This window comes from Barbatula barbatula (assembly GCF_947034865.1).
Source record: "Barbatula barbatula genome assembly, chromosome: 7".
NCBI lineage: Eukaryota > Metazoa > Chordata > Actinopteri > Cypriniformes > Nemacheilidae > Barbatula > Barbatula barbatula.
This window is the reverse complement of record NC_136770.1, coordinates 22,706,483-22,730,612: the sequence shown is the minus strand read 5'-3', so window position 1 is coordinate 22,730,612 and position 24,130 is coordinate 22,706,483. Positions and strand designations below refer to the sequence as shown.

Here is a 24,130-nt window from a genome sequence, read left to right as displayed (position 1 = left end):
TAATGAGCAGGCTAGTACTCCATGATGAACGCAAAGTATGTACATGTGATAAAGCTAAAGAACATCATGGTTTTTTTTCAGTGCACCAATATCACACATTCTGCAAAAAAACTAAAAATGATCCAGGACAACGGAAACTTTTATTCAGCTGTCAATGCACCCTTGAAAGGCACATTTTCCAAAGTAGGTCGTGGAAACATCCCTTACGCGTCCCCTTTAAATTGCCCACTCTGCGCAAAAAGTGAGGGGTGGTGGCGCGCGCGGAACGCGCGTTTTATCATCCAAGACTCTTTTGGTATGCAAAGCAATGATTGACTGCAGATGTAACGCTTTAATTAACTGACCTGTGTTAACGTAATGCAAGAACTACAGAGAAATCGCAGGGGAGGTACAGTAGACGGACAGGTAGGCGTCGAGACGGGTGCTGTCCAATGTGCCGATGCTGCGTTTTGCATTCTGTATGTTTCCATGGCAAGAACAGGATAATAATTTCTATACGGTCACTTGCCATTACGCACCTGTTCTATTAAGGACGTTTTTAATAGAACAAATACTCATATTCCAAAGTTGCGCAATTTCACCAACTCGCGTTTTATGTAACACGTTGACTGTGTAATTATTCAGAGATGTGATTCATATAAACCAATGCTCAATGGACAGAAGCTTCTGCAGATGTTTCACGTGCATCTGTAGCGTCATTTGTTGCAACCTGTCTGACGCGGAGTGTGGCTCACTGCAGCCTCCTTAAACGTGGAATACGCATACGTCCGCGATAGCAAACAACAAACGTGTTTTCATCCCTAGTCCTTCTCACGCAACCTACCTTGAAGAACCTTCGGGGTAGACGAGAACACACCCGAATACTGTACCTCTCCGCCCCTCCTCTTCGCCTGCCCCGTTACGCACAATGCGCCGGTGCGCCGGTAGCTACAGCAGACGGTGGCAGCCGGGATTTAAGGAATCAGATGTGTTATTGTCGTTGTCACCACGGCCACACGGACACTTGGATGCCATCCTGACTTCGAGAAGGTTGTCGTGACTTCTGGCACCTATGGAGGAAGCCTTGGTATCCCGGGGTGATTTCTAAGTTTCTCCAGCAGGTATATTGCCTTCTGATTATATAGTCTCGTATCAGATGATGTATTGAATAGTCTGTTAATATGCCTATGTTTTCAGAATTGATGTCATGTTGCATTTCTCTTTTATTTCATGATTATTAAATGCATGTGGAGAGGTATCAAAAGGGAAAAGAGAGACCACCAGGTCTTGAAATGTATTTCCCTGCAGTTTAATATTTCATAAGCTTCTTCTGCTGAATATTTTAAAGCACGCTGGCTGTGTTTGGGATAAGTATCATTTTATTAAAACTCATGTAGCATATGTAAGTGTGCCATAGGCAGTTTTTAGAATGTTAGGGTTCTTCAGGCAAAAGAGAAGAAATGCATAGGTAATGTATGCCCCTGCAGCACTGTCTGGATGTTAGATAGGACCGTGTCATATAAATGGGCCTCTTTCACATGAATGCACTTTGAGAGATGCAGTTGTACAGTATGTGTATGGATGCTGTCTATTACAGTAAATCAGATACAAATGACAAAGCTTGAAGAAAGCTTTTTTACTGTTGTTGTTTTTTCTTTAAAGAAGAACTTGGGTACTTTTTACCCAAACTTGTCTTAGTATAAAGGAATAGTAATGTACGAATGTATATTATATATTTAAGAATATATCATTTATATTATTTATTTATGTAATACAAATTTACAATTACATTTATTCATTTGGCAGACCCTTTTATCATATATAAGTAGGAGAGCATATAAACATTTTGTCAACACTACTATGACGATTAAAGCTGGAGTAAGCAAAGGAGAGATTTTTTATATATTTCTTTTAGGCACAATACAGACAGTTATTGGTTAGTCATTTATATACAAATACAATATTTGAAAGAAAAAATATTTAATATATTTGCAACATAATATACTTATTATTCATAAACAAATAGTACACTTAACACCATCGCAGCAAATCGGCGACAAACAGTTTGTAATCATGTCCTCTGAAACCCGGCTCAAGTGGAAACATGACCGTGCTTAAAACCGTTCGTTGTGATGGTGGAAAAGCGCTCTATATTTATATAAAATTTGTTGCAAATATGTTAAAGACGTATTCTTTATAATTACTTTAAAACTTTCGATTCTTTAAAAACCTAAAACATTAGAACAAGATTAACAAAAACATGTTTGTATACTGTCCTAAAATATCTTTCTGTTTACTCTCTTTCAGTCAACCCCCCTGGTAACACGTTGTGGCCCTTTGTGCCCTCTCTCCTCTTCTGAGTGGATACCCTCCTCTGTCTTACTAACGTGCGGTGCCCTGCTCTGGTAAAAGTGCAGGCCTCATCTTTCAGCACAATGACTGTGGCCACGGCCGACCCCTCGGATGAGGCATCTGCACACCCCGGCATCCCTCAGGACTATGACCCCGAGGCGGAACAGGAGTGCTGTGAAAGAGTGGTCATCAACATCTCAGGTCTGCGTTTCGAGACGCAGCTCAAGACCCTCTCGCAATTCCCCGAAACTTTACTCGGTGACCCCAAAAAGCGAATGAGATACTTTGACCCGCTGAGGAACGAGTATTTTTTCGACAGAAACCGGCCCAGCTTTGACGCCATCCTCTACTTCTACCAATCCGGTGGAAGGTTGCGACGCCCCGCCAACGTGACTTTGGATGTCTTCTCGGAGGAGATCCGCTTTTACGAGCTGGGAGATGAAGCCATTGAGATATTCAGGGAGGATGAGGGGTTTGTTAAAGAAGAGGAGAGGCCGTTGCCTGTCAATGAGTTTCAGAAGCAGGTCTGGTTGCTCTTCGAGTATCCGGAAAGTTCTGGACCTGCCAGGATTATAGCAATTATATCCGTTATGGTGATCCTCATCTCCATCGTCAGTTTCTGCCTGGAGACGTTACCCATTTTCCGGACCGATGAAGAAGAGATGCACAAAGTCCCCGTTGCCGTCTCTAACTCCACAACCAGTTACACGTCCGACTACTTCACAGACCCATTCTTCATTCTAGAGACGCTATGCATCATCTGGTTCTCCTTCGAATTCTTGGTTCGCTTTTTCGCCTGTCCGAGTAAAGCCAGCTTCTTTGTTAACATTATGAACATGATTGATGTGGTGGCCATCATCCCATACTTCATCACTTTAGGCACAGAGCTGGCGGAGACTGCAGAAGACAGTCAACAAGGACAACAAGCCATGTCCCTTGCCATTCTGAGAGTCATCAGACTCGTACGTGTCTTTAGAATCTTCAAACTTTCCCGGCACTCTAAAGGACTTCAGATTCTCGGCCAGACCCTTAAAGCTAGCATGAGGGAGTTAGGCTTGCTCATCTTCTTTCTTTTCATTGGAGTCATTTTGTTTTCTAGCGCCGTCTATTTTGCTGAGGCGGACGAACCCGAGTCACAGTTCTACAGTATCCCGGAAGCTTTCTGGTGGGCTGTGGTTACAATGACCACTGTTGGTTATGGAGATATGGTGCCCACCACCATCGGAGGGAAGATTGTAGGATCCCTCTGTGCCATAGCTGGCGTGTTGACCATCGCCCTGCCTGTGCCTGTCATCGTATCCAACTTCAACTACTTCTACCATAGAGAAACAGAGGGCGAGGAGCAAGCACAGTATCTCCAGGTCAACGTCCCCAAAGCCGACTCCCAAGAGGAGCTGAAGGGCAGTCGAAGTGGATCTACGATCAGCAAATCTGACTACGCGGAGATAGAAGAAGGCGTTAACAACAGCAAAGAAGACTTTCAAGAGGAGAGCCACAACACAGCAAACTGCACTCTGGCCAACACAAATTATGTTAATATTAAAAAAATGCTGACTGATGTGTAGGTAATGGTGAGTGTATTGAAGACGGCCGGATAAATCGGACTTGAAAATAAGTCATGTTGCAAGAGGATTAAGGTGTCAAGTTATTGACGTCTTTCATCTTACTTCTGTCCACAATCCAGGTATTCATCAATGTCTGCATGGACACCTTATCCAAAGCCAAGTATTCATATGGAACAACATAATCAACACACAGCTGTATGTATATCTATGTCTTACTCGAAAAGCCAACATTCGCCAAAGATAACCCATTTGTGTGCTTCATCTGCAAACCCTGCACATGCAAAGAATATACAATCAAGATAAATCACTCAAGTCTATTCAGCTGCTACCTGTTGAAGTCCAAAAAATCCCCAAATGTTAACGAAATCAACCGCTGTTGAAAAGTTTTAATAATTCATAATCCGTAGGCCTATGGCTAACGCTGCAAAGCTTCTGAAGACAAGCTGAATGTCATATTTTACCTAATTTACAGTCTGTGGTGTTTGAATCATTTTCTGTGTACACCGTCTGCAAAGTCTGTAGCATCCATTCATTTTTTCTCTATCGTCTTTTTACAAAAACAACATACTGTAAAGATGTTAAATGAAAACAAGCTAAGTGCAACAGAAACAAAAAATGCTTCATGTATTTCACGTAAGAGCATACTGTTCGGCGTATATTTTTATTGTTTTTTTCTGCGAGCTGCAGAGATAGCCCAAAACGTAGTTGATATTCAAATTAAATTTTTGCTAAATGGGCCATATTGTAGTTCAGACCCTAGCAAATGGTTGGCAAACCCATACAGTACAGTTGTAGCAATGATTTCAGATTATTTTCTAGCTTTGCTTCTTGGCTTTGTCTATCATCTTGAAATTTCTTTCAGATGTTAGGAAAACCTCGGTAGACTTGTTTTAGATATGATATCTCTTTTTTACGATCTTAGATCAAGAAAATGCACCGATTTAAAGGTGCTGCATGACCTTAAAACCGATTCCAATAGCATTAATTTTCAACTCGAGAGAAAGTGATATACAGAAAATAAGTATCGAGATATCACATCAATACGTAGTTTCATCTGTGTATATATCTATATTTTTATATAATTTTATCGTAATCCGAAGGTGTTGCTTTTAGGTTTAAGATCTGAGAGAACAGCAGGGAAAAGTATACAAAGGCATAAAACGGCTAAAGATTACTTACATATAAAATGAAACCGAAACGTCATGTTTGATTTTTCAGCCAACTGATAGGAGGATCTATTGACAGAAATGTAATTTTATATACAAAACCATGTCTTCAGAGACCTTACGTAATGAACCGTTATGTTACCTTAGAATAAGCTATTTTTTAATCTACATAGGCTACAGAGCGAGCCTACATACATGTAATTCGCCATGTTGCGCTGCCATGTTTTGTACAGTAATACCATAAATGGACAAACAGCTCTACAAAGCGCATTTCTACCCTGCGGTACGATGTCCGGTTGTCCATGACTTTACAAAGGGGGAGAAAAACGTCTACTAACTTACTCCTAACTGCTATCTCGCTGTCAGATCAAACGCCTTGACTTTAACAGCGTTACTTTACGTTTGCAAGCTTTGCCCTCAAACGTGCTGCTCAATGCAAGAATGAAATGCCTAGCTTTATCATTGCATAGACCACGCAAATAATAATCCAAATAATTAAAATAAGCAAAGAAAACACAACTTTATACAAGCAGCACACTGGTTCCAGATAAACAATGACGCTCAAAACTACTCCGTTAAACAGCTAACACAACAACAGCATATCTTGTTCTAACAAATAGAAAAAACAATGTTACTCACAAATTGATCCGTATCAAAGCAACCTCTTCGGGGGTGGTTTTTGACGATCTTTCTCTCCGTCTCTCTGCTGGAAATTATCTCTGATAAAAGCCTTCGCCAGAGTACTGCTGGTCCTAACGCGTCGCTGCTGAAAAGTATTTATAATATTAACGCAGGTCCTAGCTCCTGCCTGACCTTATCCTTCTATTAATACTTAAAATTCACAGACCCTTTATTTTTATGTAATAAATAAGTAATCGATGTCCGCTTGCTCTCTGCCCTGCATCAACATGAGCAGTCACATTGTCTCAGCCGACAACATATTTTTGTACTGTGGCAGCCACCGTCGTGTTTCGAAAGGGAGGGGTGAGCGGAGGACCGAGAGATTGGTAGCAATTCTCAAATTCACTGCTAGTGGCCGCTAAAAATCCCACCCAACAAAATGTGCTTTCATTATACCAAAATAGCGAGTTGTGTTATTAAAAATAAAATTGATAAATAGATTTTTGGACATTTTTGCATCCAATCACAACTGTTGTTTCCTCTTAATTTCAACATATAGCTTTTACCATGGCAACATCGCGTCACCTTTCACATGCTTCTGATTCCTAAGACACAATATCAGGGTGGGTTGGTGAAATCTGTGTACCTTCAGAAGGCCTCTCACACATACATTTTTCACTTTCTAACCTAGGTCACATGTGCCTTTATCATCTGACCTCTAATGGTTTATTTTAGTGAACCTTATGTGCTGATGCCGCTAATGTGGTAGTGTATACTGCTTTCACAGCTGCTGCTAATTCTGTGTTTCTTTCTATTCAGACAGGAGCGGACATTACTGCAATGGGCAAAGTTTTCATAGTTTTATTAGCTCCATGGTGCATAGCCAGTGCCTATGAAATGTATTTAAGTTAAACTTGGTATCTGTAATGCAGGCAGACAGTTTGGGTTTATTTATTTTTTATGCATGATACTGGGCGGTATGCTGCTGGTGAGACAGACGTATCATCTTAAGCCAAATGCATAAACGTGTGCGTTCACAGACATTTCTGCAAATCACAATCATCACTTTGTATCACACCTGTATCACATTTGAGTTTTGTTTTGATTCCAAAATGTCTTTCCGAAAGCTAAATGACAGCATTGAATGTCACAGTGCTCATTTGTAAGCATCTCTAAATCAGTGTATTGCTGATAAGAAAGATGGCTAACATATGCAGTGTTCACAAATGTAAAAAAATGTCATATAACATAAAACCATGAGGCCACATTCTCATATACAGCATTAGATTCAATATATTAATGTATATACCAACAAGTAAAACTTGCAAGTAAACATTATTACTTTGATGCGAATTAAAATTTTTAACAGTTGCATCATTTTATTTAACCATAAAATTGGAAATACTGTGATATAAGAAGAGGGCAGCACAATTTTTCCCCAGCGATTAATTTGGATTCTTAAATTGGTAAATCCGCATATTTCTATACTGCTTACCCAATATCACTGCTAAATCATATTAAATAATATTTCATGTTAACTTTAAGCATTCAGATACAGCGTTTTCATCGAAGTTAGAAGAAATGTGGTACCATGGTTTTAATAGCTTTGGCCTTGAGGTTGTATGTGTGTAAAACAGAGGTTGAGTCTTCAATGAAAGAAAAATAAGATATCTCTATACTATTGATCAGTTATGCAATACAGTGTCTATGTGTGTGTATATCTGTGTAGCTTTTCCGAACATATATATCTCTTAAATTCAACAGCGTGACTGAAGAAGTCTCCATCTGGTAAAAAGTTGAATCGAGTTAATTTGATCCAATTGTGGCTGCAGAGGATGATGCCAGAATCAGCCCCTTAAACTCATGATACTGTTATCTAGTCCGTAATATTCACTCGACCATGCAGCCATGTTTTTAGAGCAACTGTTGAAAAAAAATAAACAAAAGTTTTCAGTGTTACTGGATTATAAAGATGCACTTTACAAGCACCTCCAATGGAAAATCTATGGAGTGCTAAATGCATATAACCAATATCAATGTCAAATTATCAATACAATCTTGTTCCTTTCGTCTTGTGTGTTTAGGTAGTTGTTCAAAGGGAAAGCCCATCCATAAATAAAAATTCTGACATCATTTATTTAACCTTGTGTCATATTGTCAAGATATTTTGAGAAATGTCTCGGTGGTTTGGTGTTCATGCAATTGAAGTCATGGGGGTCAATGTTGTTTGGTTACAAACGTTCTTCAAAACGAAGAAAGTCATACAGGTTTGAATAATTAATGAAATTGAGGCTGGTACACTATTAAAAATAAAGGTGCTAAACAGGGCTCTTCGTTGCGATGCCATAGAATAATCATTCCGTCGAAGGTTTTCTATAAGAAATCATTTATTTATTTCTTACTCGAAATATAGCAATTCCTTTGGCCGGGGCGAGAGTTTAAGACAGTCAATGTATAAGGCATGATCTCTAGAGAGTGAGCAGCATGCAAGCAAGACTGAGAGAATGTTTGTGTTTAAGAGACGATGGGAGGAACAGAATGATCATAAGTGACAAGAATAGAAGAGATGACAGGAAGGAGGCGCAACACAATACAACACCTTTGTGAAATATTTACGGTTAGGTGAATTTAACCGAGTCCCAGATTTTGTTCGCCAGCAAATGCTTCCTAATCCTGGCTATTCATAGAATATTGATTATGTTTGGTTTGCATTTCAATGACTTATAATAGCTTTCCATCTTAACCGGTAACCGGTATTCTTTTCTAATTATTCTATCCTTTGCATCTGGTCCCTGGCATTGAGGGTCAGATATAAACACGGAGTCTGTTTGCATGGGCTATAAAAAGAAAGATACTTTGGCTCGTTTTACTCAAACGTCAATATCTGTGAAACAGTGTGGATAAAAATACAGATCGCATCTCTCAGATAAATCCCTCAGTGCCACTCGTTGAAAAGGAGAGTATAGGTGCCCTCTAAAGGTAGTGTCGTGAAATACAGTGCACATGTTTACATTGTTCAGCTGAAGTCTATTTTTGGGTTGTAAAGGAATCACAGACAAATTTTATTCACCAAAGTTGAATAAATGACAATTAAATAGAAAGCAACCTCAATCCTAATTCTTATTACTCGATTGAAAATATATAAAATAAGATGTCATGTATGCTTACAAATGTACTTTTAAACGTACATTAACTAATATATCTTGAATGTTTAATTATTAGGAAAAGATTAACTGTAAATACATTTTTAGCTTTTATAACAATGTCTATTTCAATATCCGGCCTTATCCCCTGCTTTACTTCAAATCTAACTTAAGTTAAATCTATTGAATCATTTGACTTTCTATTTGATAAAACGGACTTAATTAAGTTGAATTGGGCTAAATTCCTTTTTTTAAGTTACGTGAAATGCAGCTAGATTTTACAGTCAGCTTAGTATCATTTGAATTCAAATGACTTGCCGATTTGATTTCACTTTAAACTCACGGCAGCTTTCGAACTAAAATACCTGAATAAGGGTAAAACATTTTATACACTGAAAAAACTACTTTACTTCATTTTTTGTGTTTATTTGATTCAAACTGTTTTTTTAGTAAATTAACCTTAAAAACTGTGCGCATAAAATAACTAAACTAACAAAAAAATAAGTAAATCCAACAAGTTTTTTATAGTGTAGCCTGAAAGTAGCATATCACCGAAATATCACTGCCTTAAATTTTAAAGTACAAGGAAAACAACTTGCACTGACATATCTTAATGCAGTCTCGTGATGCACAGTTTTTTATATGCTTTTAAAAACAACTTATATATCCTAATTTAACCAAGGCCTAGTCCTTTTTTAAACTAATCCCTGTCCATGAAACCGATCTTAAACACTATAAACAAAAACACTTATTTTATTTTATTGTAAATGGCAACAATAACATTGCCGCTGTATTCAACCCTCAAATCTCTTTTCGTCTCACAAGTGTTCAGCTGCCATATGGTCTGGATTCAGATCCAAGAACATGAACCACACCCTCTCCCCTGAGAGAGAGCAAAACTGGTAAACAGGGACCAGAGGGAGGGCAGGGCGCACCTCTCTCATACTGTCCAACTCCTCTGTGGAACAGGACTTTATGACCAAAATAACTGTATTGTTACTGGCCAATAGAGTACATAGTACAAACAAACGTATTAAAGAAAGATTAACTAAACAGCAACTATGAAACCAATAACCAGGAAAGGTTTCCCAGGGACAGAATGAGTCAGTCTTTAGTGTAATATGTGTCTCTATACAATTTATGTTATGTAACAAAATATATTTACGGAAATGTACCTTGGCAACCATAGTTATTACAGTTTTGTTACTGTCATAACACTTTGGTTATCAAACCGTTACTTTATGTAAATTTACAGTAACAAATGCAAATGCTAAGTAAATGATCAACCTGTAAATTTGGACTATGACTGTTGTGAATGGTAAAATTCCTGATGGTAAAATGTCTGTAAACTCCAAGAGTATGATTATCAGTTTTTCTTTCACATTTTAGTCATAAATGTTGAGCAGTGATCATAATAAGAAGGTAATGAATGTGTCTCCCGTTCTAGATTAAGAGTAAATGACAGTGAGGATTAAGGTGTGGCACCATTGTTGTAAACCAGCACAGACATTTGAAGTCCTAAAATAGCCTTCACGAGATAATATTTAATTACTTGCAAAGCTTAGCACGGCATCTTTCTAGTATAAATTGTGTTGTTAATAACTGATTTAAGTTAATGTATATTTACCATATGCACAGTATATATTGCTCTGGCACACGGCTGCAAGAGTTTATTTTAATATTCAAAATGTTTTGTTAAAATGGGGTTTAAAAACCCCAAAACTGTCACCACAGCTCCTCATCATGGCTTGAACGCAAATACTTTCTTCATTTTCTTTTACTATAACAAACAGCCATGACAGATGGTAAAGTAGAATTGTAATGTGTATCCACAAATGACAAAAAGTTTCAGCACTACGATATTGGCAATAAAACAGCCATATGAACTACTGTAACTGTGTATAAGCATCAATTATTTTCTGTTGTGTTTCTAACTTCAAATCATATCTTTCAAAATAAACATGCTCTTATCCATCTCATAAATGCCCTTTCAAAACACAATTTCACTCTTGTCCACTAGGGGCAGTGTTAAACAACACAAGGGTTCATTGAATCAAGTTGAATCAAGCACTACACTGCTTCTGCCCATGCATCATGTCTGCTTCTGTAAGAGAAGATATTCAAAACACTTTAAAAGACATCAAGGGCAAGTAAGGGACAAAAATATCCAAACGAAAACAACATATGTACTCATCATACATAATTACTATATTATTAAATATAATGTATTATTTGTAGAATTTATATTTTGACATACATGTAAATATATATATATATATGAAGAGTTAATTTTCAAAAAACAGATACTAAAAATTAAAATGTTTATTTTTATTTTCAAAAATCATGTTTTTTATTGCACATTCCAATGAGCTAGTTGCACAAGATGGCGCCGGAGAGCTTTTGCGATGCCAGAGTCCGCAGACAAATTTTTACGAAGTGTCAAGCAATGCAAAGAGGACCTATTGTATCGCTTATATATTTCTTTTTTTTATCTAAAAAAACAAATTTTCTGGCTAAAAACCTCCTTTTCCCATACAGTGTTATACAACCAGAAAAGCTCAACGGCGCCATATTGTGCAACTAGCGAATTCATATCAATTGAACTGCAGTCGGGTTGTTATGATTAAGTAATAATAACTCAAAGAAATACAGCAAACTAACACAATAAAACCATGATTTTAAAAATGTAAAAAAAATATTTATTTGTTTATTTTTCATATAAACTCATCATAATCTCACTATTTGTATTATATAGGTATAAAATGGGTAATTTGGGAAACTTTTTAAATCAAAATAAATGCCCTAAATACATGCTATACAGGAGGACATGTGGAGAGCTGAATATTTTGATCATTTTATATGAAAATTTCCACATCAATAAAACAATGTTGTTTTTCTAATTTACATTCAACATTTTGACAAATGTTTTGACAAATGTTGAACAACTTGCCGTTTTAAACATTTGGGAAATAAAAAGCTACATTTTCCTACGATCTTTTATTTATTATGGTTATGTTTTTAAATAAACTCCTGGGAATAAGGCACTCACTAGAGAAAAACTGTGTCAACTATCATAGGCTAAAACCAAACTATATTGTTAAAAATCTATAATCCAAGGCTGCATCAACGTGGACTGTCCCATGAATTACAGTACGTGTACGTTGCTTTGAATAAGAGAATTTGTGAAATGAGAATAATTCTCCTGAATAAGAGAAACGGTTATTTGCTCACAACAGTAGTCAGTGGTCATCTACATTTGTACATCCATGTCCCTGAGCATTAGATGATTAATCACATTTTCTTTACGAGAAGATGGCTGTTTTCCCTCGGTAGTCACCTAGAACATAACTCGAGTTTGCATAATTCTGATAACACTGATCAAAGGCTGTAGATCCAAACCCCCAAGGAATCACTTCAAGAGCTACCGGCAAAGACGGCCCCTTGAGCAAAATGCTTTAGGATTTTTTAACACATCAAAATTCTGACATTATTTGAAAATATCTTCTTGTTCATTTACAGTTTGGTGATTTCAAGCTGTAAAATGTGACTATTTAATAAAGCATGCCTAAAAAACTCAAAACTATAATATATTTCCCCAAATGAGTGACAGTAACATATCGTCTATTTTACAGTGACCAATTTTCATGACCGCTACATATGTAAACAAAATAGCATTTAAACAAATCAATGCAAGTAAACTTAAAGACCCAAGAGGTGTAAATGTTAAAACCCATTTGTTTATAGAACGCATCATTTCGCTGTAAGTGAATTGAAGTGCATAAAATCAATGCATCTATTCCATTACTCTCAGTCTATTGATCTACAGCAGAGAGCAGCGGTGAGGTCTGTGTCAAAGGGAGAGTTCTTAAGTCCATGAGAGTGTTGCTAAGGTGATAGACAGGCTGCCTTCAAATGGGCAGGTCGGTGAAATACTATAGACGGACAGTAGACCTCAAAAGCCCAAGTCACATTTCACATGTAAGACTACACAAGCAGAGAGGCATTTAACCCTTGATATGCCGCAGCACAGTACACCCAAAAGATGTTCGGACATTAAATGGCATTGCATTTCATAATAAAAACAATAAATCAAATCCAATTTTAAGGCTTTTAATAATAAAGATGTTATTGCTCTAAAATGTAATTGGACACTTGGTTGTCAAACACAAACACATGGAGCATGTCCATAATTATTGTGATGAACTACGCCCATGGAAACGTTAGAAATACTGACATCAAGCATCGGCAAAACAAACCCTGCCAAGTTTGAAAAGGTCTACTAATGCAAAATGAACTAAGACTATTAGAACAATTCCATTGACAATTTAACATTAAAGGCGCCGTGTGTAATATTTAGGAGGATCTATTGACAGAAATGCAATATAATATACATAACTATGTCTTCAGAGGTGTATAAAGACCTTACATTATGACACACTATGTTTGTATTACCTTACATACATCGCGGGTCCCCTTACATGGAATTGCCCGTGTTGTTTCTACGGTAGCCCTAAACGGACAACTCTACAGAGCGCGTTTCGTAAATAAGTTATCTCCTTTTGACAAAGAAATGTGTCAGCATCCTGGTCAGGCTGTGTAGTCCTTCGGAAGGGAGGTGTGGAGTGCGTTGTTGGTTGCAATTCACAATCTTACCACCTGAAATTTCCACACTGCTCCTTTAACTGAGATTAATAAATGCTGTAAAACTATATTGCTTAAAGTTAATCAATGTTAGCTAATGAATTTACCAATGTTAACAAATACAATGAAATTAATACATTTTGATGTGAAAGAAGTCAAAAAGAATACTGCAAGACTTGCAAGTCGGTGTGAAACAGCTGTTTCTGGGAAAGCTGCCCTACAAAATAAGCCAATAGTTTTCAAGCTAAATATGAACAAAGTATGTGGCTACTTTCAGGCCCCATTAGTTTTGAGATGTAACTCAACACACTTTTTTTGCACGACAAGTCGATTCTGTTTAACCAACATAAACAGCATGAGCTATACAGCCTGGCTGTACAATAAACCATCCAGATGGCTTCTCAGCGAATGTCTGATATAAACGTAAATGACTCTGGAGAGCCGGCCTGCACCTGTGGGAACCAGCGTGGAAAATATTTTTTGTTGTTTCTAAAACTAGCAGGTGTGTCGGTAACACTTCCAAAATAAGTGTTAATCTTATTGTCATCCCCTTATAAGATGTACAACAACAGTCTTTCAATAAATTAGAAGGACAATTCCACAATGGCTATATCAAAATGTAGTCTGTATCTCTATTTATAGGGATTCTTCTAATTTAAAACATCACAGTGATGTGCTGGACCGCTTCCAGATCCCTTTATAGGCACGGCTCCTCCGGCTGAGTGGATCGTTTTGGCCCGCTTCGGGAAGCCGCAGCCTAATCCTTTAATGCGATGCTTTAAAGTAGGATGACATCCAGAAAAGCAAACTAAGCATCTGTATCCAGATCATTACTGTGGACGATTAATAGACAAAACAAGTCACGTCTGCTCTTCGGAGCCTCATTACACAACATCAAAATAGAATCTATCAAGTTCAACAAATCTAGTTTATAAAGATCAATTTACAAAAAAATACCTTGAAACATGTCAACTGTTAAGTATTCTTATTTTTTTATAGCTTTGCCTAGGTGTTCTTAAAATGGCGAACTCAAAGTATCACGAGTTTCAAGAAAGGTAAATTATGAATAATACATTTATATTAAAGAATTACCCTAAAACCCACTCACACCAAGAATGATAACTAACAAAGTTTAAAAAAATGGCTACATTTACAACAACTATATCAATAATCAAACAATATAGATGGGATCACTTCCAAACTATCCAAAAATATGATGAATGCTAATCAAAAACCATTCAAATTTGAAAGGTCCACGCATTTAAATGTGAAACTTGTGTGCAAACTTCATTGAACTTGTTATCGTCGTCTGGTTTGGACGATAATGTGGTTATCGTCTACAATTATTATTCTAAGTGTGAACAGACCTTAACAGCCGAGGCAATACATTAGATGTTTTACAGTGGGTAATCATGCATCAAATGAAGCATAAATACAGAATCTAGGTTCTTAAATATTTGCCCAACCAACCGTTATGACAACCTTTCCAACATGACAAAAATTCACCCTTGACCGGAGGAATTTCTGGAAAGATTTGGAAAGATTACAGTAACCTTCTTTCTGTTCTCTGTCTCTTTTTATCTCTCACCGTCTCCAGTCTCAAATTCATGACTGCTCGTTCATTCTGTTAATCTGACGAATCCTCGCCGCCTGGCACCGGTTTTGCTTAAGTTGGCAAGGATGTCAAGAATGAATTACAGCGAACCTTCCGGTGTTCAGGAAACTCTGTGTGTGAAATGCTCTTATATGGAATATGACACGGCACTAATTGTCCACGCAGCCCTCCACCTTCCATTATCATACGCATAAATAAGCTCAAATGAATTCTTGCAATAGTGACAGAAAAACTGCCAGCTCTGTTCAACTTAGATGAAATTTGACCCAAGAGTGTTTTTCACAAGTGTAGTCATTGTGAAGCCAACAAAAATCAGTTACATTTGTAAAAAAAATAAAATAACAACAAGCAATAGAAACCTCAACTAGATTTACTCATCACTAGGACAAATACAGAGCGATCTTTTAAGCACATGGTAAAAAAGTCCCTAAGCTCTCTGTCCATGGACAAGTGTGCCGGACAACAATCAGGACACATTATTTATAATATAGAATGTCATTTCTGATAATTTGACGTTTTCCGAAAATCTGTATAAGGACATAATCACATAAAACTTTTAAGATGTTGCTTTTGCCTCACTATCACCATCTCTGTTTGAAACACAAACGCTTGTACACACCGGGGACGATAATCACGCACTTATCGCCAGCGTTTTCCGGCGTTCATACCCAAGCGATTTTCACATGGCGATGAGCCGAGTAAACGTGCATATTCACTCCCTGACATAAATGGCGCTTCATGAAAAACTGAAATACCCCTCTACACAAGGTGGCGCTGTGCAACTTTATGCTTCTGACACTTGCTTGTCATACAGAGGAATTCATCTGGCTTCCTCTTCGTCAATGTGTGCTCGGCAAGACCGTTTTGTCCTTGAGCGCCACAAAGTCGTGTTTACTATAACTTCAGCAGCTCCAGGCACTTGAACAAAAGCGGCAATCTCATTGTCGGGCAGTTTAAAAAATAAATTACATTTGCCGTTTTGTGCGTCGGTGTGCACACTCACATTGGCACCTTTGTTGAGTCACAAGGCATTAAACGTAGAGGATAAACACGTGGCGTTTTCGACCCGGTGTGGACAAAAGTAGGATGGCCTGGCTTCTTTACAAACATACCTTTACGTTAGATCAAGTCAAATTTGGTCAAACCAAAATTTTTTCATCTTCTAAATCTTTATACGGTTACCATTGCAAAACGGGTGAAGGTAGGTCAACATTATAAAAAAGTGATTTTAGTCATTTTCACCTGCGCAGCCAATCAGATTACAGCTCCTGACATTTTTGTCCACAATATATATCAGACAGTCAAGTGTGGATCTATGAAGGCACTCATGTGGACAACAACTCATGTTTCTTCTTGCTCTGACGCTTCCACGTATTATGTTTAAGAGAGAACGTATCCATTCAACTGATACGGCAAACTCTCAGGCCACCGATGTCAGATGGACCGCCATTAATCAATATCTGGGCGACATTGAACTTCTTGGCTTTTCATAGTGGATCATTCAGCACTTTTGCAACCTATTCAAAACCCTTACTCAGACTCTGCTGCACATTTATAGAGACATGCAGATCACATCATTGTCCTCCAGCACTATATACATCTCTTACCTTTTTGGTATGTCTCACTCCCAGTTGCCAGACATCAGCAGGAGGCTAAAAGAAGAGTTGATGAATGGCCCCTTTCACCGCCTGCCTCTGGACCCTGAACAGAATTGCATTGGATCTACTGTATAAGCAGTTTAAAGCTGTAGCTGAATCACTGCTGGCACTGCTGCAGATGTTTGTGTGTGTATGTGTGTGAGAAAACGGTTGTGTGTGTTTATTGCGTGCAGAGTCAGGTCCCCTGAGCTGATGGAGAGGAAGGGGCCAGAGAAGTGTGATGTGGATTGTGTATTTGTGCGCATTTGTGTTTTGACATTGATATTGTGTGCCAACTCAGGTCACATGGGATTGTGTAGGAGATATACATCATATATGGGATGTGCATTTTATTAATGCCCGTGTGTATGTTTCCCTACCCATTACATTTACCTGTGCATGTGTGCGATGGTGTGGCTATGTTTGGGATGGAATACTAAGTTAGTACTTAATGAATACTTTCTAGTCTAGTAAATACAGTTTCATGCTTAATATATTTTTAGCAAATGTAGCAAGTCAGGTTTCTATGAAATAGAAATAATGCATACTAATACGTACAATAAAGTAGTATGATAGGATGCTATTCTAAACAGAGACTGTTTGTCTCTCTACGTACCGTGCACATGTTTGTGTCTGCGAATGTGCGTGCGCTACTGTGTGTGTGTGTTCGTGCTCTGGAGATGTTTGCTTACTCTGCACGAGCTCTGGTCCCAGCGTCCTTTCCTCGCCTCATAGAGCCTTAGAGCTCTTGCCGGCTCCACTACAGAGGGGTCCGTCTCCGAAACCCCAACCAACCCTGAAAAGACAGACAGAATGTGAGAAAGCCACGCGCAGAAATGAGAACCCGGTCTAAAGTTTAAAACCGAGCCAGATGCAAAAGGTAAGGTGTGTGTGTGCTACGTTGCATGTGCGTCTCCCTGATGGCAGACATGGGTCTCAAGTTACTCCGGAGGCATAAGATTACTGAAAGAGAGAGAGCTTTAACACAGCACAAGGGTGTGCAGAAATCTGATTGTAACGCAGACTGAGAAGGGGAGAACAAGTCAGAGAGCGACACAGAAACAGACGAGAAGTGAGATAGAGGAGCTCAACCAGGAAGCGAACGGTCGTAGAAAGATCATCCTGTCCCGGCGATTCTCCACGGTGGGAATTTGAGTTTGTTCTTGTCTGGGTGTGCTGCTACGGTAGATAAGAGTGTGATGTCTGTGTTTTAAACAATTCTGAATTCATTTGGATTACATGAATTGGTGTGAAGTGAGCACTTATAGAAATAGATGTGTTATTCTTGTCAACGCGTACGGTAAGAATTTGGAAAGAGAATAATTGTAAGGTTTGTTAAATTGAGTTACATTGATGCTGGATTGGAGCGAGATGATGTAAAGCTGAAGAAGTTCTTAAGTTTTTAATCTGAAATGTTTATATACATTGAAATGTCTGTGTTTGAAAATCTTTAAATGATCCTTAACTTCTGTGTACCTATTTTACACTTTTGTGGAAATGTTCGTATACGTTAAATCTTTGTGCTGCTACAAACTAGCTGATATTAGTCTGTCTTAAAGGATTTACACTAATGACAAACTATAGAATAATATATATATATAAATATAATCTACATATATAGAAATGAAACGGAATAAATACTTTTATGGTTTCAGCCATGTAGGGGTTTGTGATTGAGAGTGCGGCTATATAGCATCTTTTCACGCCGTTGCTGTGATGTACAATCCAGCATGTACAGTATCTTATCTAACATCCCTTCACATGTTCGGTAAGGTCAGTGACCAGCCCTGGAGGTTTTTAAAATAAAACAATGGACTTTCTAACCGTGATGCATGCAGGGAAACTTTCCCACACTGGTGATCGATCTTCTGGACGCATACGCACACACACAGCTGAAGGATATAGATGTCATCTCTGTCCGTGGTGCATTTTCACTTCTTCAGCAAAATTCCCAGACTAAGCACTGCAGGATAAGAACGGAAGCTACCGTCACTTGTAACCTTTGTTCAACCTGCCCTCGCTACACATCCGGATAAATGTGAATCTCATTGTTTTATACTGTATTCTTATAGCTGTGCAGACTAAGAAGGCTCTTTATAAATATGCGTTACATATATATCTGCACCGTCATCTATACTAATATACCAGAAAATGATCAAATAAGATCATGTGCGTTCATTTCTTTATTGTAAGGAGATTAGCTTTCTGTGCTCCCAAAGGTTATTGCAGTTGCAAATGAATAATGTAGGAAATAAATAAACATGAAGTACAATCAATAAATCATTTAAAGACGTGATGTATTTGATAACATTGACAGAAAGCATTTAGTTCAAATGCTAAAATACTGCGTATACTGTACAATTGGCAAATAGTTAAAGCAATAGTTAAATAATGAAATATAAATTATGTCATCTTTATTCACCTGCATGTCGTTCCAAACTTGAATATGACGTTTTGTTCAGTGGAAGATATTTTGAGAAATGTCTTTGTGATTTTGTGTCTATACAATGGAAGTCAATGGGGGACGATGTTTTTTGGTTACTAACATTCTTCAAAATGACTTATTTGTGTTCTGCAGAAGAAAGACATACAGGTTCGGAATGCCACAAGAGAGCATAAATGATCAAATTATTTTTGTTTTGGGGTGAACAATCCCTTGTATGTATCACACACGTACTCTAAAGTTAAGTAAATAACAAGTACTTTAAGCTGTGTGGCCATTACTAGGGCATTTTGGGAATCATACAATGTTTTAAATCAAGCCGTGAAACTGACTACCAGGACTCAAGCGCATAACCTTCTAACAGTGAAAACAATGGTGCGTTTTGCAAAATGTTGCCAAATTAAACGGCACGTTCACGTAAGACACCTATCTGACAGTGGAAAAGATAGGCCCTGCTGTATATTAATAGGGTCAATGGAATATAACGCAGAGTGAAGGTGAGAGGTGTGCGTTACCTTCCAGTGTAACCATACATGTTGTCATTGAGCCAAAGGCTTTTCTCTTTGGCGTCTGCAGGTTCTGTGGTGTCAAATGGTACCAGGGGCAGCTGTTTAAATCCCCTGTTCAGGTTATGGTTACCTGTCTCCATTAAACTCTCTGGAAAATAGAAGGCCGTAGATAAGAGGTCTGAGCTCGACCTTTGACCTGCACCTTTGACTCTGGATGAGCCCTGAGACAGACACCAGAAGATTCGAAGTCTGGTTTAGTCGTGCTCAGAGTTTTGAACTGTTAAATGTGAATTATAGGATGTTCTGGGTTTGATCTGTTATGTGATATCAACTATAATCAAAAATGATAATCTCTTATCTTGTTAAAAGAAAGAAAAATGTAATGCACTTTCAAAACAGTCGTCAATTGCGCATTGCATTGCACTTGAATAAATGTTAAAATTCATACTGTTTTAAAAACATACTACAAGTAACATTAAAAAAGTATGTGAGATGAAATTGCTCACAGATTTTATCTATGCAATGTGTTATATTACAATTTTCAAATCTTGATTATTAAGCTTGGCACAACAACTCTCGCAAAATATGTGCAAAACAGATTTATCCATATATAATGTATATATATAAGCAACTGTCTGAAAAATATCATGTTCACATCACAGATTTTTTTTTTATTGAGTTGTATCAACAACTGTATTATATGAGTTGTGTTTCATATCAGTCTGAATTCTTAAGTCTCAGATCTTTCGCCCAAAACAGAAAGAAAATGACACGATTTTTTAAATGAGCTGTAAAACGGTTATATACTGTAGGTAAAATAATCTGAATTCAGGTGAATTCGATGAGAAAAGTTGACATCGAGATCTTCAATAACATTAACTTTTGATTGCAGACTTGACAAATCTGAGCTCAGTTTGTGACATTGTTGAGATCTCTTCTGAAACTCTGGTGTAGACATTTGGGAGAGTTCGGATTCTTTTCCTGCATGTAAATATATGAGACGCGGGAGACTTAAGCAAAAGTTTGCTCTCCATTTAATCTCTTTGATGTCTAGTATATATTATAGAAATTATACATGTGCTGTTCCTTTCATATGGAATGGAGCAAACTCGACTTAGAAACCAGAAGATCATTCATCTACAACAGAATAGCCTCACCACAAAAGGATAAGAATGCTTTGTAACCGTGTTCACAATTTTAGTTTGTTTTCACAAACTGAAGGTCAAAACTAGATCTGTCTGCGACAACTGAAAGCTTGTGACATATTCTGTGTTCTTTTTTATTCTCTTAATAATTTCTTGTGCTGTATAACCACACCGTGTGTGTCTGTAGCCAGATTTGTGTCTGCTTGCAACTTCCTTCTGTCAAGGGCTGTCTTTGTTGAGAAATGACACTATTAATTTAATATGCAACGCAGCAGCGCGTGAACATATCTACTGCCTTTTAAAACTCTTGTTCTACACTACAAAAGATAAAAAAGTGTAGGAGCGAGTTGTCACAGAAGCGAGAGATGATGATAAAGTACAGCTCTCGCGCAAACTTGGCAGTGAGAATAAAGGACAGGAATATTTAGTTTGAATGCATTATTGATGTTTGTTTTGGCACATTCAAGTATCCAAGGAGAAACTAAAAGGCAATCTGTTCTAAAATACACACTAAGGCTGTAATCGGGATCTGTAATTGACACTTGGAGTTATGGCCGACATGTTAATAATGACTTCGTCGTGTGCTTAAAAATGAAATATATCTGGATATATTGTATTGTATATAGTACTGAACACTGTATATTGTAAGTTCACCCAAAAATAAAAATTCTGTATGACTTTGTTTCTTCAGCAGAACACAAACAATATTTTGAAGAATGTTCACCACTGGACCTCATTGGACACAAAACCAATGCAAGTGAATGGGTGCTGTTCTTTCTTCAAAATATCTTCGTTTGTGTTCTGCGGAAGAAGGAAAGTCATGAAGGTTTGAAATGACAAGAGGGTGAGTAAATTATAAAATTATTGTAATTTTAGTAATAGCATGGCAATAGCCATGCGATGGTCGTGGGTTTGATTCCAGGGGATTGCACATACTTAGAAACAAATGTATAGTATAATGCAATGTAAGTCGCTTTTGATAAAAGTGTCTGCCAAATGTGTAAATGTACAGTTTGTATTACTTTAAATTGCTATTATTGTTTTCCTGCCTCCCTAATGTGCAACCTTACCTTCCACGCAGTAACGCAACTGTTTTGTTCTCTTTGTCTTTAACTGCAGATCAGGTGACAAGAGTCTTGGGATTCAGGGGCTCTGCTACAGAACAAGCCAGGGGAAGCCAGCATCTTCCCTCAACTCTTCGCACTTTGGTAGGCTGGCTGGCTGGCTTGTGCTCTTGGCTGCCCGCCAATCATCATCCTGGGTTAGGAGCTCGAGGGAGGCCCCAGGGAGGGGAGGGAGGCCATGGAGGTTCCACTAGTCAACTTCGAGAACTTGGATGACATTGGAATCAACTTGGGGGACCCGAGCGACTCGGGATATCCAACATCACCCACCTCAGATACCCCAGAACCCAACCAGGGCATACATTCCCCAACACACTCGCCCCACAGAGGACGACATTCGAGGCGCACGCCAGCGTCTCCGACAACACTCAGCAAGAAAGGAACATCTAGTTGCAACAGTCTGATTTCCAACTGGAAGGTCCTGATGAGTAGCGAGGGAAATGAGGCTCTCTTAGGAAAAGTAGCCAAGGATGACTATATAGGGGAAAAGGAGAAATTTGAGGAGGGTGAACAAAAAGTCGTCATCAACGTCTCGGGGATGATGTACGAGACCACGCTCAAAACTCTGAATCAGTTCCCGGGCACATTGCTCGGGGACCCAATGTTGCGGATTAATTATTTTGACCCCATGAGAAATGAATATTTTTTTGATCGTAACCGCCCCAGCTTTGACGGAATCTTGTATTTCTATCAGTCCGGGGGTAAGATCCGAAGGCCGGCGAACGTGCCATTGGATGTTTTTGCAGATGAGATAGTGTTCTATAGACTGGGGCATGAGGTCATGGAACAGTTCAGGGAGGATGAAGGTTTCATCAAGGAACCTGAACCTCAACTGCCGACCAGTGAGATTCACCGTCAATTCTGGCTTCTCTTTGAGTACCCGGAGAGCTCCAGTGCGGCCAGGTCAGTGGCCCTAGTGTCTGTTTTTGTAATCATAATATCGATTTGCATCTTCTGCCTGGAGACACTCCCGGAGTTCCGCGACGAGCGGGAATTCATGCAGACGATTGTCAACTTAACCCGTGACGCCAACGGTACGCTCCTGTCCCCTACAGGTGCTCCTTACACCCACATCTCCGCCTTTACCGACCCCTTCTTTGTGATTGAGACTATCTGTATAATCTGGTTCTGCTTTGAGCTTGGAGTGCGTTTCGTGGTGTGTCCCAGCAAGAGCGAGTTTTTCGGCAACATCATGAACGTAATTGACATTGTTTCCATTATGCCCTACTTCATTACCGTCATAACAGAACTGATGGCCACCCATCAGGAAGATCCCGCCGCCAACCAGAACATGTCTCTGGCCACCCTGCGTGTTATTCGATTAGTGAGGGTTTTCAGGATCTTTAAGCTCTCCCGACATTCCAAGGGCCTCCAGATCCTCGGCCAAACCCTGAAGGCCAGCATGAGGGAGCTGGGCTTGCTTATTTTTTTCCTCTTCATTGGCGTCATCCTCTTCTCCAGTGCCATTTACTTTGCTGAGGTTGACGAACCTGATACGCAGTTCGTGAGCATCCCAGAGGGATTCTGGTGGGCTGTGGTTACCATGACGACGGTCGGCTACGGCGACATGTGCCCTATCACGTTAGGAGGGAAAATGGTTGGGATCCTCTGTGCCATCGCTGGCGTGCTGACCATCGCACTTCCAGTTCCCGTCATCGTCTCCAACTTCAATTACTTCTACCATCGGGAAACGGCGCAGGCAGATAAACAGATGATGGATGCCGCCGCTGATGCTGCGGCAAACCAGAAAAGCGGATCCGAGGAGAAATTTGAAAGCAGTTACTCACTGGACAAGAGCAACGGGAACTGGCAAACAGGGAAAAATGGCATTTCTTAAGGATTGATATATTAAGCATGACTAGCAATAAGAAGACTGTACAACGATGCACTTACAGACTCTGTTTCCTTGATTATAGTACTAATAGACAATTAAGCTCATTTTAAATATACACCCAATGCTATGCATAAACCAACAACCTATGCAGAAACTGCTTTTCACAGGAAAACCTGAAATTGAAAGCTAATTTATTCAAAGGCTGCTAAAAACATCTGAATATACACCTCAAAAGCACCACTTTAAGTTACTAAAAGGAAGCAAAAAACTATATGCAAGCATCCCTTTAAGGCTTAACAGTGATACAAACTGAAATATACTGAAAAAAAGGAATTGTCATCTTTCGTGAGGCAAAA

The 24,130-nt window shown here is 38.7% G+C and overlaps 2 protein-coding genes across 2 annotated transcripts; both read left to right on the top strand.

Annotated features, from left to right (window-relative positions):
* Positions 1-2,414: 2,414 nt before the first annotated feature.
* Positions 2,415-3,896, top strand: LOC306896212 (potassium voltage-gated channel subfamily A member 2; the record flags this gene model as incomplete). The annotated part of the gene is made up of 1 exon (XM_079460001.1): positions 2,415-3,896. The coding sequence occupies one exon, from the start codon at positions 2,415-2,417 to the stop codon at positions 3,894-3,896; it is 1,482 nt and encodes a 493-aa protein (XP_079316127.1).
* Positions 3,897-22,118: 18,222 nt separating this feature from the next.
* On the top strand, positions 22,119-23,777 carry LOC306896779 (potassium voltage-gated channel subfamily A member 10; the record flags this gene model as incomplete). Its single annotated transcript, XM_079461049.1, has 1 exon — positions 22,119-23,777. One exon carries the CDS (start codon positions 22,119-22,121, stop codon positions 23,775-23,777), a length of 1,659 nt encoding a protein of 552 aa, XP_079317175.1.
* Between the last annotated feature and the right edge of the window lie 353 nt (positions 23,778-24,130).